The sequence below is a fragment of the Colossoma macropomum genome, unplaced genomic scaffold, assembly GCF_904425465.1.
Source record: "Colossoma macropomum unplaced genomic scaffold, Colossoma_macropomum, whole genome shotgun sequence".
Classification (NCBI taxonomy): domain Eukaryota; kingdom Metazoa; phylum Chordata; class Actinopteri; order Characiformes; family Serrasalmidae; genus Colossoma; species Colossoma macropomum.
The window spans coordinates 19950375-19970428 of record NW_023494807.1 but is presented as its reverse complement, the minus strand read 5'-3'; the positions used below and the strand labels follow the sequence as shown (position 1 = coordinate 19970428).

Genomic DNA, 20054 nt, shown 5'->3' with positions numbered 1-20054 from the left:
CTTTTTGAAGCTCATGGACTGAAGTGTTACCTGTCATCATTAGAGTAGCAATATCTTGGTACAAATCAATTTGTACTGTCTTTGACTGTACTAAGGAAAGAATACTGAGGACCTCAAGCATTTCAGAAACCAGAATCTGGAGGTTCTATTAAACTACAAGCATTTCACACTATATACATTTATAGCATTTGGGAAGCACTCTAAAGTGAATGACAAATTGAATCATGTTATGTTAGGAGTCTTGCCCAAGGACTCTTACAGGTGATCAAACCTAAGTCTGGCATGTGGAGAACAGTAGTCTTACCCAGTATTGCTATACCAACATCTGCATATGCCGTGTCCCAAAGCCAAGGATGCCGCCCTCATGCACAGTTCAAAATCCTTTGAAAACTAATGGAAACATCCACAAGTGGGTGACATGTTATGGCACCAGAGCTTGTAAATGACATTTTATGAAATGTTCATTTTAATGTTGTGTTTTTAAATGCTGTGATGTGTCAGTTCAGCCTAATACAGCCGTCTTGCCTGTATGTGAGTGGGCACTGAGAAGACACCTTTGTATACCAAGGTGTCTCCTACCTCGGCTACAACCTTCACTTTGAGACATGACAACAGACACTTTGACTTTCTAAGAAACAAGGAATTCTTGGAAGGCAGTCTACAGCTGTGAAGTTGCTGAGCTCCTTTTCTGAGCTGATCTTCTTCTTTGGTCACTGCCAGGAACCTCTACCCATATGTTAAAGGCAGCTCATGGGATCAGGTATCTGGTCTGGCATGGTGGCTAAATTGGGCAGATTTAACGCCTCAGCAACTGCTTTTATACAGGTTAATGCTCGTCCTCAAGTCACCATCAGGTGTCCTTATTGGCTAGCATCTCACATATGGCAGTTCATATTATTATTCTAGTCTAAACTTTTAATTTTTCAAAATATTATGGATCCATTTGGCTAACTAATAAATAATGATCCTAGCTAAGATTGGGAATGTTGCATTACATCACTGTCTGTGATTCAGAGTAACTGTCTTTCTACATGTTCTGCATGCACTTTTTGAGTAGCATCTTTGGTGTTATCAATATAAATATGGTAACACTTTTCTATAGGGCAGTGTACAAAGCGCTAATGACACCAACATAAGCTTGTCATTACAACTTGCTTAAACATTTGTAAAGCCTTAGTCCAAAAGGCATTGGCCCTACGTACAAACTTCATTATGTCTTGAGTCATGAAATTATGGAAACAAGCGAGAGTTCAACAGAAAATATGAAACGGATTCAGTGCGTGAAATCAAGCGCTCACCTATCAGTTTCTCATTTACATATGATTTACATGAAGCACAACCTAACTCATGCAAATGTTTCGGTAGGCAGCCAATAAAAAGATAGCATTCAGTGGCCCGGGAGCCAATGATGCAGCCCTCATGCACAGTTCAAAATCCTTTGAAAACTAACGGAAACATCTACAAGTGGGTGACATGTTATGGCACCAGAGTTTGTAAATGAAATTTTATGAAATGTTCATTTTAATGTAGTGTTTTTAAATGCTGTGATGTGTCGGTTCAGCCTACTACAGCCATCTTGACTGTACAATGGCTGTGCTCATAGGCGTTTGACCAAGTTTACAGTTTCGACAACTGGAAAAAATAAAATGTGAAATAAACAAAATAAATGACTACATCTTAGCATACATTACAGTGACATCATTTTGAAGATGTGACATAGGTTAAATCTTATAAATGGCTACATGAAACTCAGATTTGTTCAACCAGCCTGGCAAGCTATGTTATATTATAAGCATTATGTCACTAAAACATAGCAGAGATTTATCCAATGCCATTTTGCCCAAGAAAGTTTCACAACAACATAATGTCAGAAAAAGAAAACAATCACCTAACTTAGATGTTGTGTCAACTTGACATCAAATCTGGCAAATGCAACCTTTATGACAAATAATGCCTTTTAGTGTGCCCACGTGTTTATAAATGTTTGTGCAGTTGCCATGAAGGGCTTATACAGGTGTCGTGTAGCCTTCTGAAGGCTGCCAGACGGTTGTGTCACTGCTTTCTTTAAGCAGTGGTCAGGGAATGTGTCCTCTACATAACACTTGGAAAGAGACAGTGACTGTTTTAAGCCATGGCAGGAGACAACCCCATCCAATTACAACAGGTTAGATCAGGGCATGATTAATTAGGCCCTGATGGATAGAAATACATACATTCTTAAACATAAAGATTCCCAAATGGTTCTTGGCAGGAAAACTATTAAAAAAGGAATTCCACCTTTTTTGAAAAGTTTATGCATAATTCAATAATCAAGATGTAAACAGAGTCATTCAGAGTGGTTTGAGGTGAAATGGTTCAGTGTAGAGAAACTCATAGACTATGATTTCTTTACAGTGGTGGTAACAGGAACCAGGGGTTGCAATGTCCCCCTGCAATATAATGATAATGGTAAAATCACCCTGTCTGTTCCATTCATTCCCACCATGAATGAAAAATACATTTTATACAAAAAGCTTGTCTCACAACTATCATAAAACAATGCCTCATACATCAGGCAGCATATTCATAAGCACTTCATTGATAGCCTTCTGTGAGGGAGCTTTTAGACGCTTTGGACGTCTGGTTCCCATCACCACCACTGTAAAAAATTTCGACTCTGTAAATTTGTCTAGAACAGTGCAGTTGACATCAAATCACATTGAATGACTTTGTTCACATCTTAACTGTTTTATTATGCAATTTTTTTGAACAATAGGAAAAATAATTAAAATTCCCCTTTAACTGTTATAGAACCTTTACATTATGTTGAGATTCTTTAAGCTTAGAAAAGGTTCTCATGTATGAAATGCTTCTTTGAAGAAACATCCATTAAAAGGTCAATCAAAATTGGTTCTGCTATGGCATCGCTAAGAACAACCCTTAGTGGCACATTTATTATTACGGTCTAAAGCACCTATGCTAGATTAAAAAGCGATGCTAAATAAAAAATGAAAATGAAAAGCTGAGGATTCTGTATGTCAAGCTGTGACGTGTCTCCAACATTGATGTTTTGTCTGTTAAAGCATTGATTCAACTCTGTTTTGAAGAAATTCGCTTAGGCCACCAGAAGTTGTTGCAGAGTATGAGGTCATCAACCAATTGTGTAGCTGTCATAGCGAGTGCGTGTGGAGACGTGGAAAGAGAGTCGCTTAGTGTGACACCCCCCACTGTTCATTCATCGCTCCGCATTATTGATCGCCTGTCTTTGTCTAAAACTCTAAAACGAACAGACAAAGTCTTGACTAATAGACATCACTGCTGTGTACTGGCCATGAGACTCTGCAACTGTAAGATCTCCAAGATAAAAGCAAAGTTGTACTCCTGTATTTTCCTGACATCATCGTTTTACTCAGTTAAAGGTGCATCTCCACTGATTTTCCAAAATCTCTACATAATTAAAAGAATCATTCAGAGTGGTTTGATGTGAAATGCTCCACTGGTTTGCATTGTTTGACAGTGGTGGTAATAGGAACCAGACATTTGAAGAGCTTAATGCCTCTAAAAGCTCCCTTACAGACAGTTATTACACAAAATGATCATGAATGCACTGCCTGATGCCTGAGAAATTGTATTCTAATAATTCTGAACTAAGCTTTTGGGCTAAAATCTATTAAAAAATGGTTTGAGTCTGTATGTTTCTCTACAATGAACCATTTCACATCAAACCACGCCGAATGGCTTTGTTTACACCTCAACTACCGAATTATGCAGTAACTTTGAAAAATCAGTGATATTTTTATTATAGCTTAGTGGTACCCATGTAAAGCTGGACTAAACAACATGCTCAGGTGATTCTTATAACTTAAATGAGTATTTTGATTGAATTGACGTTATCAAAGATGCTTAAGATGCCATGAACTACACTGAGAAGAGCAAATCTGTCATGATTTTTATACTTCTATAATGGCCCAATGGGAATGATGCTTAATTATGAGGTAATTGTGTATTAAAAATGTATGTAATTCAATCTTTTATCATGCTGCATATTTCTTGAGCTCATTTTTATGGCCAATAATACTTGTACGATTGCAGAAGTCCTTCCATAAATGCACACTTCATGGTTTCAGTGAAGAAGCAATGACGAAGCCAAAGATTCTAGTTGTCTGTTAACAGATAAAATTTTGTAAAAATGTGAAAATGTAGACTTTAGCTCTTTGGATCCATCAGTTATATTATATCCTACAGTTTTGACCAACTATATCTATGTTGGTCATTGTGTCATATTTTGTCTTTAGACATATTGTAAGATAAATGTTGTGAATATTTTGCACTAACAATTGCAATAAAGATAGTTTGTTCAACTTTATGATTGTATCATTTATATTGTACCGTGCAAATGTCAGAGACGACCTTTCATTTATTTTATTTCCAGTCAAAACAGCTATTAAATGCAAGTTATTCATTTTTCAGGAGATATTTCTGAGATTAGATATGACATAATCCACTCGCATTTTTTTTCTGATGCTGAAAGTAAATAACTACTAATGAGTGGCCATTTTGACTATAAATTGAATAAATGACTTTTGCATTATACTGTATATGTATAAGCAGCTCATTTAGGAAACTACAACTAATTATGTTTTGGTAAATATTAAAATCTTGCATTCTCTACACCCCTTACGATGTCATATAGGATGTAATTCTAACTCAAAATCAATTATTTTGATCAGTGAATCTTGATTAAAAAACAAATCAATACACAAATAATTGTTTGAAGGCCTCGTCTATTAAACCTAGCTATCAGAAACCCCTGCCCCCTCCGTACATCATTAGCAGCTCTGTATGTAGTGGCCCTGACTGGGGTGAGTGTGTAGTGACCTGTCCTTGCCTCCCCCCTCTTCGGGGGGTGCTGGCTGGTTGATGGCACAGCGCCAGGCCGTTAGGGAGATGAGCCTCCACTCCATCAGTCCTCCCCAGGGGAGACAGGAGAGAGGGAGGGAGGGCACTTTTCTACACCGAAAAGGCCAGGCCCAAATTGCCCTCAGGTCTGGTTGGAGGTTCCCCCTCACTGCAGGTTACTTCCGCAGCCTTGCTGAAAAGGCATATGGCTCTCTGATCAGTCTGATGCAAAGAGGATGAAGAATGAACAATTTACAGACTATAACAGTTTACCAGTTGCAACTGTTGCACATTAACAACTTCGCATGGAGTTAGAACTGATTAAAGAGATAGTTTGGCCACAAATCTAATTTACACAATTTCCCTCTTATCCCGAATGTAGCTGATCGACCAAGACTTGGTGTTTGAAGTTTGCGTTAGTTTTGCACTGGAATTATGTGGCTAATGTAGCTAACAAACAATAAAGGCCTGTAGTCATCATTATGCAAGCTGCATGCCTAAATGGTCTGTTACCTCATCTAGCTTTACTAGCCCAGTCAGTTTTCACCTCATACCTTTCTTCTCAAACACATAGAGTTTGTGAAGAGTAGTTTGCGGGCACAAAATGGGGTAAATTCACAAATAATACTGAAGATTTTGTTCTAATAAATACATTTATGTGAGTAGACTATAAAAAATTTACTTGACACTTGACACTGTCATTGCAACGCAATCTAAGTAGTGCAGTCGTACGCAAAATTTGGGTGTTCCTGGTCAAATTTCATGTTTTCTTGATTTTCTAAGTGAAAATATGGTAACACATCATCTGTGCATTTTAATCCACAATTACTGTTTAAGTCCTGAAATTAATATATTGGGAGAACAAATAACACAGAAAACGCGGCCTATACAAGGGTTATGGTACATTAAATATAATATAATTTTTCCCCAATACGTTAAACTTAGCAAATTAATATAAATTGTGCTCTAAAATCTACACATCCAGCAGCACATGGACCCATTAAGAGTCATACCTTCACAAATCCAAAGCATGAAACAGTTTTAGATCTGTTTATAACACCACTGTATATAAATAAGTATCAAACATTTTTGGCACACAATCTTATTTAAACTGCATACGAACTCGGTCTTCCACTTCAGAGAGACGTGGGCGAGTAAATCCCACTCCAGTTTTCTCAGTCTTCCTCTTGCAGGCACTGGAAAAGACTAAAGCTTTATTTGTGCTTCTCATTCGAATGGAGGTCTGTTAATAATGAACTGATTGTAAGCGGTCGTTTGATCGCCTTGCTGTGGAGGGGGCTGTAGTTAACTCGCTGATTAGGAGGACATGTTTTATGGTGGGAATAATATGGGAACTGAGCGGAAGTAATTGGGTTTGATCAGAGCTGGTTTTGAGGGAGCCTGCATGGCCTCCCGTTACATCAAAAACATGGCTGCGAACACCAGAGGGCGCCTGCGAGCAAGTCCTAAAAGATTAGGAGTGAATGTAGCTAAATGGCTAAAAACAAAACGTTATTTATATAGTTATGTATTGTTTCTAAGCACTTGACAAAAACCTTCCTTTGATTTTGAAAAGTAGAAATATGTATTTCACCAAAAACAAAAGCAAACTAAAGAAAACTTACCTTTATATTTCTTTTGTTTCTGGGCAACAGGGTGCTATACTGTTACTAAGTGCTGATTGGTTAGCATTACTGCTACTTAGTGCTGATGGGTTACCATTACCGCTACTGAGTGCTTATTGGTTGACATTACTGCTATTGAGTGTTGATTGGTTGGCATTACTGCTAATGAGTGTTGATTGGTTATCATTACTGCTACTGAGGGCTGATTGGTTGGCGTTACTGCTTTTGCGTGTTGATTGGTTGGTATTACTGCTACTGAGTGCTGATTGGTTGACATTACTGCTATTGAGTGTTGATTGGTTGGCATTAGTGCTACTGAGTGTTGATTGGTTAGTACTACAGCTACTGAGTGCTGATTGGTTGGCATTACTGCTACTGAGTGTTGATGGTTTAGCATTACTGCTACTGAGTGCTGATTGTTTAGCATTAGTGCTACTAAATGCTGATTGGTTGGCATTAATGCTACTGAGTGCTGATTGGTTGGCATTAGTGCTACTGAGTGCTGATTGGTTGGCATTAGTGCTGCTGAGTGCTGATCGGTTGATGAGCTAATCAGCTCATTGGCTGACTGAAGAGGATTGCACTAACTGATGCCGTGAACATCAAAAGTGAAATGTTATAATGTTTTATGCTGTTCTGTGTTTATAATAAATGCAGTGTTCTATATAAAACCTTTGAACATATACAAACTATGATTTTGCTCAAATGCTCCATATTAACCCATTCATTTTGGACTGTCTCAGGAGCGCCCTCTATTGGTGAAAAAACTTTTTACTGAGTGTCTCTTTTAATCTCTACAAATTCTCTGGTTTTATTTCAACAGCTTGCTCATGTGACATCATCAGTGGTCAGTTTGGGCTGATGAATTTTGGTTTAGTCACACCACCTTAAGTTATTTCGAATTGGATTGTTTTCTCAAAGACGTTCAGTAGAAGAAAATCTGGCTAACACCTAACTGAAACGTAATCACTAATAGGGTTAAAGAAGTGTCTTATAAACTTATAGAAAAAATCTACCCAGTTAAAAATGACGTTATAAAAGTTACACATAACATTGACCCAGCTTGTTCATTCTGTTGCAACTACCCAGAGACAGTTATTCACTTATTCTGTCATTGTCAACATGAAAAAAATGGTAAAAGCTCAGTGCCTTTATTATTCATAATATTGATAGAAAGTATGGAAAAATATAGACATAAATGTACTCATGTATTTATGAAAAATCTTATTTTTTAAATGCCTAAGTTTTATTTTCACAAGTGTAAATTCTCAGGCAAAAGGAGATGGAACATTATATTGAATTCATTATTAATTATTGAATTTGCTGCCTGAGACATCATTTTGCGATGGTTTTGGCCTGAAATGTAGTTTTTTAAGTCCATTCAGTTTCTCTAAAGAAAACTTTTTTTGGATCTATCACTATTTTACCATGCTTTGTAGGTGACATGAAGGTGCACTGACAGACTGGAACACACTATGACACACAATTGGGACGTTTCTAAAATGAATTACACAAACCTCCTTTTCAAACTAGGCCTCTACACGTGCTGATAGTGCTTCCTCTACTGCCACCAGCTAATATGGAGTAACTGAGCCTCAGCTGTGGGTGAAGTATTTTCAGTGGAACTGGCCCTCAGAAGGAAACGCATGTAAGCAGAGTCAGGGGGACATCTACAGGTGAAAATGTGAACTGCAGCTATATTTTCCCCTCATTGAGAAAGCACGGGTGGCCAAAAGCAAAGGTGGGAAGGCTACAGGATTTATAGTCTTGAAGATTCCCTGCAGTACACGGTATACTATTTTGTAATTGTAATATGATGTGTGTAAGTACACTCTAAGTACACTTTAAGAAATGCTGAGCTGAAAACAACCCAACCCGGGTTATTTGGCAACTCAGCACTGGCTAAATATTTGACAGAACAAATGCTGGGCTATTTTAGCCCAACTAGTTAGTTTAAGTCATTTAACCATTGCGCTGGGTTGTAACAATGACCAACTCTGGAGTCTTTTTTACACACAATATTGGATTAATTTTACCATGGATGTTATTTGTTTCTGTTTCTATGCTCAATAATATACATTTATTATTATTATATCGCATAATTCTTATTATTATTCCATAGTATAATATATATTAGTTTATAAATTCAAACATCAAAACAATGAATAAGTAGTATAGTAGTAGTATTTTTGTAGGTTTTTGGGGAAGTTCACATATATTGCAACAAAATATTTATTTATTTATTTGTTCATTTATTTATTTATAATACATTTCTAACTGGCCTAAAATCATTGTGTGCCATCTATGTAAAAATGAAAACAAAAAATCAAAACTTTGCAAACCATATAGAAGGAAAAAAAATATTGGCCCCATGATGGACCCCTGAGGCACCCCTCAGTTTAGAAAAGCAGTAGAGAAGCAATAGTCTAATTAACTTTTGGTGAGTCACTAAAGCAAGTAGCTAATTGGTGTTCCAACTTCCTATCAACCATTTCGTTGAGCAGTTTCAGTGAAAATTAAATATAGTTAATATTTAAAAGTAAATATAGTTACAATTTTTTTGTTTTGTTTTTCTCTTTTGAATTTGAGGTTGAAGTATAATCCTTTTAGAACTCCAGCAAATTGGTGATTCAGCGTTGTGAAAAATGGTAACATGGCAAGTGAAATGATCTTAAATCTAGTTAATGTATCTATTTCTCATTTTGTGATTGTTATTACCTTATTTTAAGATTATACTCTATTCTAGACATTTTAGTAAGTCAGATTATCTCACTACATTTCATTTTACTCCACAAAATTACTTAAAACAAGTAAAAATGGCTACACATAAGTGACAATTTTAAAATGAGCTTACAACAATCTCAAAATGAGAAATTAGATATTTCAACTACATTTAACATAATTTCACTTGCCAAGATTCCATTTTTGTAGTGAAAGCACAACTTACCTTATTGATCATTGGCTGTTGTGCCCTTAAATGCATACCAACCTACCTCATAAAGAAATACAACGTAATAAATCTTTCTTGATATTTTTGGGAGGGGCCCTGGGCACACTACTGTGCAATGCCAGAGAGGGTAATCAGGAGAGTGGGGGGACTTCCTGGTGGGCCAGTAGCGTTTTGGGCTACTCACACATATAAGCATACGGAAAGTAAACCCGTAAATGTTACATCAAAGTGTATATCTGTAGTAACTTAGGGGTTAAACCAGCAGCCCCCACCTCAAAGTGGTAGAGTCCCAGTTTGCTGATTGTAACTGAGTCTTGTTCAGTGAATAGAGATTAGATGAAGTGGAATGTAGCTTCTTATTCTCATTTCCTGTTCCACCCTAAATAATGTAGCAGTTACAGAAATTTGAATTAGAAAAATGAGCGCAATGATGTAATCTGACACAACAAGCTCCACAGTGTTCACTTTTATTTTATTTTTTTTACACTTTTCATACATGAATCGTGAAGATAGACAGCAGTGGCAAGAACTCCACCAAAAAAAACGTAATGTCCCTAGCTGACGTTAACTTGTGGCATATTGACGGTCATGATTATGTTGCCAGTTTTCATTTCATCACTGGCTGCCTTGGTAGAAGATAAAAATGCAGAGACTTTAGGAAAAAGTAATTTTGGACAAAGGTAATTGTGTGTGTGTGTGTGTGTGAGTGTGTGTGTGTGCATGTGTGGAGTTTGTGATGGGTTGGTCTGCATCATGTAACTCGATCTAAAAAACAAGTCCCACACCAGCTCTGGCTGTGAAGCAGTGGAACTGCATTCTCTGAAGTTATGTAGCTTCATCCAGATCTGGGATGAGTTAGAGTGGTGTTTGTCATCCAGACCTAATGCTCTTGTGGCTGAATGCAGTCAAATCCTCACAGCAATGTTTCAACATCTAGTGTAAAGCCTTCACAGAAGAGTAGAGGCCGTTACCACAGCAAAGGTAGTACATACTCTTTGTTAAAACCTTGTTTTTTCTGGTTTTGGATGAGTAGGTGTCTACAAACTTTTGGACATCTAGTGTATTTGAAGAAGTGATTTGAAAATACTCAGTCCAAACTCATCAACTTTGACTTGAGTACGTATAACTGAGTGATTGGAGCTACTTACTACTCAGATGAGCTAGCATGTCATTACTTATTAATACCACATTTAGTATTTCAGCATACATAAAAACCACACAGTGTCATGTTAAGAGGCCGTATACTGTGCATTAACCCTAAACTCTTATCATTTGATTTCAGCCACATACTAGCAATTCAAATTTCAACCGAAGGAACTTTTATTGTACTTGATGCGTATGCTGTCCTTGTCCTCTTCCTCTATCTGTGTAAGCTCTTTCTTGCTCCGTTCTCTCCCTGAGCTGTTCTGTGGTAAAAACATGTGACAGTAAGGAGAGACGAATGCACCATTGTGGTTAAGTGTGCTTTGCACTTGCGCTTTAGTGCATTAAGTTTCACAGACCAACCCTGACAGAAACAAAGAGGAAACGATTGGTACAATTAGTAGCATTTTATTAGTAAAATAGAAGCACTCAAAGTTACAGAAGTCCAGACAGGCCATGAGGTAGTTATAATTTACTAAACTGTTATCTACAGATCACTATTCAATGGTCTTGTGATCTCAAGATAACAAAAGTTGTTTTCTCAATATCACAACTTATTGTTCTCATGATCTCAAGATTATCAAGATTATCAAATTTTCTCGAGAAACAGTTGTTATCTTGAGATCACAAGGCAAATAGGTTGTGATCTCGAGAAAACAACATTTGTTATCTTGAGATCACCAGACAAAGAAGTCATTATCTCAAAATAAAAGTCCAGAAAATTATACCTCATGGCTTCTCAGTTCGAACCAGAATAAAGATCTGTGAGATAATTAAAGTCTAGAAAAATGTAAGTCTAATTTAAGTCTAGAAAACAAATAGCACAAAACATCAGACAAAATTCAGGAAAGGCAGCCTATAGCAATGCACACACATTATAAATACATTTGTGAGGGGGATACAGATCACATAAAAATGCTGAAGTACATAAATGCTTTAATGGCATTGTTTTTTTTTCGTCTTAAAAAAAAGTTTGAATTAATTGATAAGTCCATTTTCTTTTCAAAGTTTATGACCTTTGCCCAGAAAATTTACAGACCACAAAACTTAGCCATTAAGAGTAAAAGATTTATCATATAGAGGTGAGTACATTATCTCTGTGAACAAAGCAATCTACAAAGACCAAATAATACAACGTCATAAGTCATGAATCAGCCTCTAACTTAATTTAAGGCTCACTTCCTTTACATTTCACAGTTTTGATGCCACAAAAACTTTGGATTTGTATTATTTTTCTCATACTATTTAGTATGGTAGCATGCGGTTTTGGACACAGCCAAAGACTTTCTACTGTGACCAACGTTTAAAGTTCTTTGTTGGTTCTCCCTTCAAAGTCTTCGCTTGAACGTTTTCCTATCATTTCAGTCAGCTTTTCATTTGGGTTCTTCACCGTACATTTTAGAGCTACATGCACTTTTCCTCTAAGCTAATGGCTGCGTCTCAAATTGCTGCCTACTCCCTATGAAGTTCCCTACGCGAGTCATGAAATAATGGCTTATAGACCCAAAAAGTACACTACGCGTCAAGTCAGGAGGCGTTTAGGATTCAGCCTGTGCTCAGCAACGCTGTGTTGACTCATCATAAGACAAGTAAGTTGTAATGGAGTAAAACTGACCGAGGCGGGATGAGAGAGGCGGATCCATATGCACTTCGTGGGCTCTCGTGATTGGTAGGGTTTGTCGGCCTGTGAGCCAATCAGAGACAGCCATCTGTTCACCCATGCTTCTCTGAAAGTAGCGATAAACCTCACTCGACCTGGCTTAGGTGGACAGACCACGGGGGACAGCAAGCGAGGGAGGCAGCAGCAGCGTTTAAAAATGCAAAACTTTGCATTGCTCACGATATTTTCCGTAGCGTTGTCGACATTTTATGTCGACGCGACTGTTTACTTTAAAGAGCAGTTCCTCGACGGTGGTAAGTTGGCTTACATTTCTTACTATAAGCGTGTTCAGCCTACAAGCAATCTACTAACTTAGCTAGCTAACCTAGCTTGCTAGGTAGTTTGAATGGACAGCAGCCCAAAAAGTAAACATCAAAAATCTAAAAGTCTTATCCTGATGATTGTGGTTTTGGGGTGTTGTTTTGGTAGCTTTTCGGTTATTTAGGGGTTGGAAACTGGCAAATAAGAGTCCTCAGACAGTCCCAGGCCAGGTCATGTGTAGCTCTCTTGAGATTTGCATTGCTGGTTTGCAAACTGAGCTGAACAGAACCTGCACAGAATAGCTTATAAGATTATTAAAGTACTTTGTTCCCATCACTTAAAAAGATGGTTCTTTTTAGAATCACGTGTTCTATATAGAACCATTTCATGCTTAACTGGTTCTTTGCGTGGTGAAATCGTTCTTTAGATTGATGGAGAGTGAAAATGGTTCTACATAGCACCAAAAATGGTTCTTCTATTGTTACAAGATTGATATAACAATAAAATAACCCATTATGGTGTTATATAGAACCTTATACAACACATTCTTCATCATTTTGAAGAACCATTTCACCATGCAAAGAACCGGTTAAGCATGAAATGCTATATAAATTCCATATCGAACACATGGTTCTAAATAGGACTATTCTATTTACTAAAGAACCCATGAAGAGCCATCTTTTTTTTGAGAGTGTACAGTTTTGCTTTCGTTTGGCATTGTACCATGCGTGGCCCTGCCTCTCTGGTTTCTCCTTCCCCCAAAATGTCCAGAAAACTGATAAGCTGGGTTGTGCATTGTGCCTTTGCTTTAAACAAAGTCAAAGAAAGGACAGCTCACTAAACTCCACCTGGAGTAATTCCTCAATCAAAAGTAAAATGCGTAACAACCCGCAGTATGCATGCAGTTAGCCTTTGCCAAAGGGGACTTTCTCAAGCAGGAAGTTTTTTTCAGTGGCACCGCAGACAGGACAGGACAGCAGAAATGTCCTTCTATTTCCTCTAAAGCAAGAATGGAATGTCATCTAACCTGTTGAAGTTTCCCATAAATCTAACATGCTGTCTTTATCATTAATAATCTTAAAAGACGCTGCTTCTGTCTTCTGGCAATCCTATTTACTTAATTACCTTCTATAAGGTTTTGACTGACCACTTTCTGTTCAAAATTTCCAGATGAATGGAAGAGCCGGTGGGTGAACTCAGAGCACAAATCTGACTATGGACAGTTTAAACTTACCTCTGGGGACTTCTACGGTGATGTGGAGAAAGACAAAGGTAAGGCCACTTCTGTCTTTTTGTTAATATGCCAATCTGGCTTAGAATGAATAGCAGCCACCAAGTAGCATGATTCCTTTTGTGTATATTGGGGCTGTTCGCTGTTACTGTCTTCTAATAAAGGAAAAGGAAAAGGCTAAGAATGAGTGGAAGCTAGTAGCCAACAGCATCTGAAGGATATTGCATTCATTTTTATAGCAGTTTTGACTGAACGTGCTGTCTAAGCTGGTGTTACTGATTAGAGAAGCGCAGCACAGCTTGGTTTAGCCCCCGTCCCCCACCATATGCACGGTTAAAAGCTATCTGGTGATTGTCAACCCCTTTTGTGCAGTGGTCACCAACCCTGCTCACTTTCAACCCCGATTGAACACAATTGATCTATATCATCAGTCAATTTGATTAGTTGGGGCTGGTGAGTTTGATCTGGGCAGGAGCTGAATTCTCCTGAAAGGTAGATCTCCAGGAGCAGGGTTGGTTGACCACTGGCTTTTATATGTAGAGACAGACACAATGCTAGACTGTAGATTATTATAGCTCTCCACGGCATTAAAGGTATTTATATGTGATTTTTTTTTTTTGGTTAATCATTATTTTTATTGGTTCATTTAGGCCTGCAAACCAGCCAAGACGCTCGCTTTTATGCTGCATCCGCCCGCTTTGAGCCCTTCAGCAACGAGGGCAAAACCCTGGTCATCCAGTTCTCTGTCAAACACGAGCAGAAGATCGACTGTGGAGGTGGCTACGTCAAAGTCTTCCCCGCTGACCTCAACCAAGCCGACATGCATGGAGAATCGCAATACTACGTCATGTTTGGTAGATCTTAATATGGCACAACACTTTCATGGCTGAGATTATATTTGTTGTGTTGGGGAGGATTTTGGCCAGCAATTTGAAGAGCTTTGTGATTTCAGTATTTCTGACACAGTTGTTAAAATCGTTTAACAGGGCCAGATATCTGTGGCTACAGCACCAAGAAGGTTCATGTCATCTTCAACTACAAAGGCAAGAACCACCTCATCAAGAAGGACATCAAGTGTAAAGTAAGCATTTGTTTAGTGCTGTGTGTATGTTTAACCCTTTATGCTGAGGGCATATATGTGGCTGACACTTCAATTCCTCAATTGTATAACTACAGAACTGGCATATGAATTTTATAGTAGTTACTGGATAGTTCATAATAATTACCAAATGTGGAGGTTTAAGATGTATAATAAGCCTAGGGTTATTATGTATGTGTGTGTGTGTGTGTGTATATATGTGTATGTATGTATGTATGTATGTATGTATGTATGTATGTGTGTGGGTATAATATTTATTTATGATTCTCCTCCTCTGCTAACTCCTACCTGGTCAATGCAAAAGGTAATATAACATCTGTATTTATTAGCTTCTACATCAGTGGATATTCTAGGAGTCAGGATTTCTTTAGCACTGTGGGAGGGATTCCCAGTGGTTGTGGGATGGGTTTGCATAATGCATGATCAATATTGTAGAGAGAGAACACTGATGGACGACAACAAACAAAGATACAAAATCATGAATCATTTTGTCAAACTGAGGAGGCTGAAGGCTGCAATGCCCTCAAAATTACAACTAACATTTACAATTAAGGTTAGTTTTAGGCCATAATGCCTCTTTAAATTAATAAATGACAAATGCACACCCCTTATTAAAGCGATTGTTTGGTTAGAAGTTGAACTGTGTAGTATATAGCCACCAGTTTGGCATTATGTAAACCTACATAATCTGGTAAGTATTCTCAGATAGACTTCTTTATGTGGTTTCTAGTACTGTATGACATACTGTCTATAAAAATGGACACAAGTACATACAAAATTGAGGGTTCATAATGGCTGCTACCACTGTTTTTAGCTTAACTGCCTACTTTTGTTCATTGTTTCATATAGTGTCAAAAACATTGTCTTAAAAACAGGCTGTTCAAGCAAGTAGATTAGAAATATCATATTAAAGATGCTTTCACTGAAGACCTTTACTCATGATCAGCAGCTTTCTAGTCTCACCAGCATCTAACCATGGCATCTTTTCCCCTGTCAGGATGATGAGCTGACTCACCTGTACACACTGATCCTGAAGCCAGATCAGACCTATGAGGTGAAGATTGATAATGAGAAGGTGGAGTCAGGCTCTCTGGAGGAGGACTGGGACTTCCTGCCTCCAAAGAAAATCAAAGACCCTGAGGCCAAGAAGCCTGAGGACTGGGACGACCGTGCCAAGATTGAGGACGAGACTGACACCAAGCCCGAGGTACAAACCAGCATTGTGACACTTTCATTTGAATGAAGCATTGACAGTTGTTTAGGTAATGCTTTTGCTGATAATGGCTTACTTTTTCTAACAGCAGTTAGTTAATGTAAGCCATAATGTTTTTGTGCTGTTTATATCCTACATAGTATGTAAAAATGTCTAACAGGTGTAGGACTGAGTTAACCAATCACCAAGCATTTGTTGTCTCTTTGTTATTGGATATTAAAATGTGGGGAGGCGCTCATAAAGTCAGCACATACTGTTCTGTGCCCAGCTGGTCACTCTGGTGTGCTTGTATTGTTTACTGATTTTGACTATCAACAATGCGGTTCGTTTTTTATTAGCCAAACTGCATGTAAATAGACCCATTACACAGAGAAGGTTTCTTGGTGAAAAAAAGATATTTTATCCATGTCAAAAATGTGTCCTGTGATGTACTGTATATGCATTTTAAAGGTCGTTCCTTCTTATTCCAAAGAACTTTTCTTCATAGTCTTATTGAAAATGAGTCCACACAATGGATTGCAAAAATTACACCAAAAACGATGTGTTCAAAAATTTGGAATTAATGTTTTCCATAATTTAAAACCAGTATGGTGGCAGATAAATGTATAAATGATTCTAATATGCTAGTCCTGTGCGGCTTGAAGTTTATATATGTACAGGATGACAACATGAAGTTATAAGAAAATTTACATCCTTAATGCCTTTTACTTCAAAAGTGAACTTCAAATCTCAAGGCAGATAACTTGAAAACAGAAAAGGTCATATGAATTGTTAATTACAGTATATTGTTTAATGCTCAGTAGCTTCTTGTTATTGCCTAAATACTTACAAAAGAACATCATTGTTATTTTATATGAAATAAAAAGTGTATGTAAGTGTTTGTCTTGTGTAGAGGATGTCTTAACTTATGTTCACCTCGAAAATCAACAAAAACGTTATTTCACCAGGAGTGCCCAAACTTTTGCATATACTGTATAACAAATTATTTATAGAAAAAATGACTCAAATATTTTGAATGCTAACATATAGGGAGGATTAGTAGAAGTAATAATAATAATAAAGAAGCATCTATCTGTCTGACTGTCTGTCTGTTTGTCTCTTCTTCCTCTGCTACATGTGATGCTACGGAAAAGTTCACCTGCTTTCAGAATGGATGCATTCTCTGTCCTAACAATGCTACATATAATTTTATTTTTTATTTTTTTCCTCAGGACTGGGACAAACCTGAGAACATTCCAGATCCAGATGCTAAGAAGCCTGATGACTGGGATGAGGACATGGATGGAGAATGGGAGCCAGCCATGATCCCCAACCCAGAGTACAAGGTATGTGCTCCATCTGCCTTCGTTATAAAGCTTCCTATCCACAGTTTTCTTTAATTGTTAAACTTGGTTTGGTTACATCCTATAAGTTGATTGACCTCAGTCACTGGTAGATAGATGACTACGGATATTTCAGGTTGATGGGAGATTTGGATATGTTTATCATCAAACTGATTCACCTTAGTGTCAGATGCATGTGCTCTCTATGTGGATTCACAATCCTTTCATTCTTGCAGGGAGAGTGGAAACCTAAGCAGATCGATAACCCCAACTACAAAGGAGTCTGGGTGCACCCTGAGATTGATAACCCTGAGTACAGTCCCGACACTGAGATTTACAAGTTCGACAACATTGGAGTCCTTGGGTTAGATCTCTGGCAGGTATGTGTCCCTGCTTGTGTCATTGGCAGGGAACTATTTTATGTCATTATCAGATACAATATGGACAAAACACAAAAAAGTATACTGCTACATATTGTGATTGCGATATGCTTCAAAAACTCATTCTTGACTCTTGATGGGTTTAAAGTTTGCGTTTTTTTTTGTTTTGTTTTGTTTTTTTTTATTTTATTTATTTATTTATTTTTTACTTGTTTAGCGACAACCCTGGGCAAATTACATGTTTTGTTGACTATTTTGTTAACAATTAATACCGAAATACCTAAACATTTATTTTGATTTAATTTAAACATTTAATTTGAGTGATTGATTTGGCAAAATGCATGTAAGTATAAGTCGATGTAAAATGTTTCTCTTTTTTTGATCATCTGGAATTCCTTCATCATGGGAAATTGCTACAAACAGAAAATTTAGGGATTTTTATTTGGTGTTTATGTTGTATGATTAGTCAAGTGAAATTTGATTAAATTCAATTAAAATTGGTATAGCACTTTTTACAGTAAGTGATAAATCTTCTTATGGGCTGTAATGGCTTTTGTGGTTGGTTAATTTAACCACGGGTATCCAAACTTTTGCATACTAAACCGCTTCTAGGAGCTGTAATCTACATTTGTATGTCCAGTTAAGCCTTTTTTCATTTTTTCAGGTCAAGTCTGGTACCATTTTTGACAACTTTTTGATCACAGACGATGTGAAAGCAGCAGAGGAATTTGCAGAAGAAACCTGGGGGGTTACTAAGGTAACGCTTATTGTTTTGCAGTTTATCATGTATTATAATTATTTAAGTCATTTGTAAAACTATGGCAGCACTGCTTACTTTTGAGTCTATTCAGATTATCTCGCTTGTGCCTCATGTCTCAAAAGCACTAATGCATATTTCCTTCAAGGCATTATAGCTTTTTACCCTGAAAGGCAGAGGTTTGCTCATAAACTTAACAGAGCGAACACTTTTCTCTAAATATTTCTCTGTCTTGCTGCAGGGCCCAGAGAAGAAAATGAAGGAGGAGCAGGATGAAAAGAAGCGCAAAGAGGAAGAGGAAAAGAATAAGGAGCAGGACACGGCAGCAGAGAGCGATGGAGAGGAGGAAGAGGATGAGGAAGATGATGAGGAGGAGGAAGAGGAGACGGACGAGTCCCTGTCCGAGGGGGATGAGAATGAGGCACTTCCTAAAGATGAACTGTAAACTCTGAAGTGGTACAATATTCTGCAGTCTCCATGGCAACTGCAGGGCATTCGATGTCATTTGAAATGCGACTCTCTTTCAGTCACCTTTTTTTAAATAGAGACGGAAGGGAGAGCAGCAGTGGGGTATTTTCATAAAGCAGGATTTTTCTGTTAGCTGGATAACTTAAGCCGAAAGTGAGAATCGTCCAACAGGAATAATACTTATTCCTTTTCCTTTTGACTTTGGCTTGAGTTATTCAGCTACTAAAATCCTGCTTTGTGAAGAGAGGAGTATTTCACAAAGCAGAATATCAGAGTTAACCAGATAACTTAAGCCCAAAGTTTAGGATTGTCCAGTGGGAATTTCCCTCAGCTTTTTTCCTATTGGACAGGCCTAAGTTGTGTCCTGCTTTGTGAAGTACTCCCAGGTCAGATCTGAAGAAATATAAAGGGGTGGTTCGTTTGTTTTTGGAAGGGAGTGGGGTTGGGAAACAGGTATAGGGTTAAATGGCAAGGGGTGTTTATGTTTTGTCCCATTACCTCACCAAAAAAACTGTCAGTTACAACATATACTACTTTGGCCAGTTACTTTGCCCAAAAGATCAGTTTCGCTCCATGATGGCAAATACACATAGTTCCATAGTGTGATAAATACACCATGGAGTCTTCAAACAAGGATGAATTTTTGAAGTTTGTTCTATTGTAAATAAGTTGGTTACTGGTTAAATGCCTATACATGATGCTTCTGGTCACGACATTCCTCACGAAAGCAGTCCTCTGCACTGTGAGAATGTGGTTATCCATGAGAGAGACTGAATGTTTGCAGAAGATTGTATCATCCTCGAAGACATCAGAATTACAGACTTGAGATTAGTTACTTTTGTGCTGTAGTTCAGTATGTAATTTAGAATTGAAATGTTTTCCATTTGGCACTGAATTTTTTTTATTTTATTTTTTTTTTTTTAAAAAAACAAAGATGAGATTCATTTGTTCCAGCTCTATTTATTCAGCAGAAATATTGTCTGTCATTTTTCACCTCATACCGATTGATTGTTCTCTATTTGGTTGATGTACACTTCAACTTTTAATTATTGTCCACAAAAATGCCT

The 20054-nt window shown here is 37.6% G+C and overlaps 1 protein-coding gene across 1 annotated transcript; it reads left to right on the top strand.

Annotated features, from left to right (window-relative positions):
- The first annotated feature begins 12322 nt into the window (after positions 1-12322).
- calr3b (calreticulin 3b) lies at positions 12323-20054 on the top strand. The gene is made up of 9 exons (XM_036556360.1): positions 12323-12510; positions 13688-13789; positions 14399-14602; positions 14735-14829; positions 15845-16054; positions 17272-17385; positions 17619-17762; positions 18427-18519; positions 18761-20054. Exons 1-9 carry the CDS (start codon positions 12414-12416, stop codon positions 18962-18964), a joined length of 1263 nt encoding a protein of 420 aa, XP_036412253.1. The 5' UTR covers positions 12323-12413; the 3' UTR covers positions 18965-20054.

Bases quoted from the DNA above. Each gene is read 5' to 3' on its own strand.
- calr3b (XM_036556360.1), top strand. From the start codon at position 12,414: ATGCAAAACTTTGCATTGCTCACGATATTTTCCGTAGCGTTGTCGACA. The intron at 12,511-13,687 runs GTAAGTTGGCTT...CAAAATTTCCAG, and splicing joins AGAGCAGTTCCTCGACGGTG to ATGAATGGAAGAGCCGGTGG. The intron at 14,603-14,734 runs GTAGATCTTAAT...ATCGTTTAACAG, and splicing joins GCAATACTACGTCATGTTTG to GGCCAGATATCTGTGGCTAC.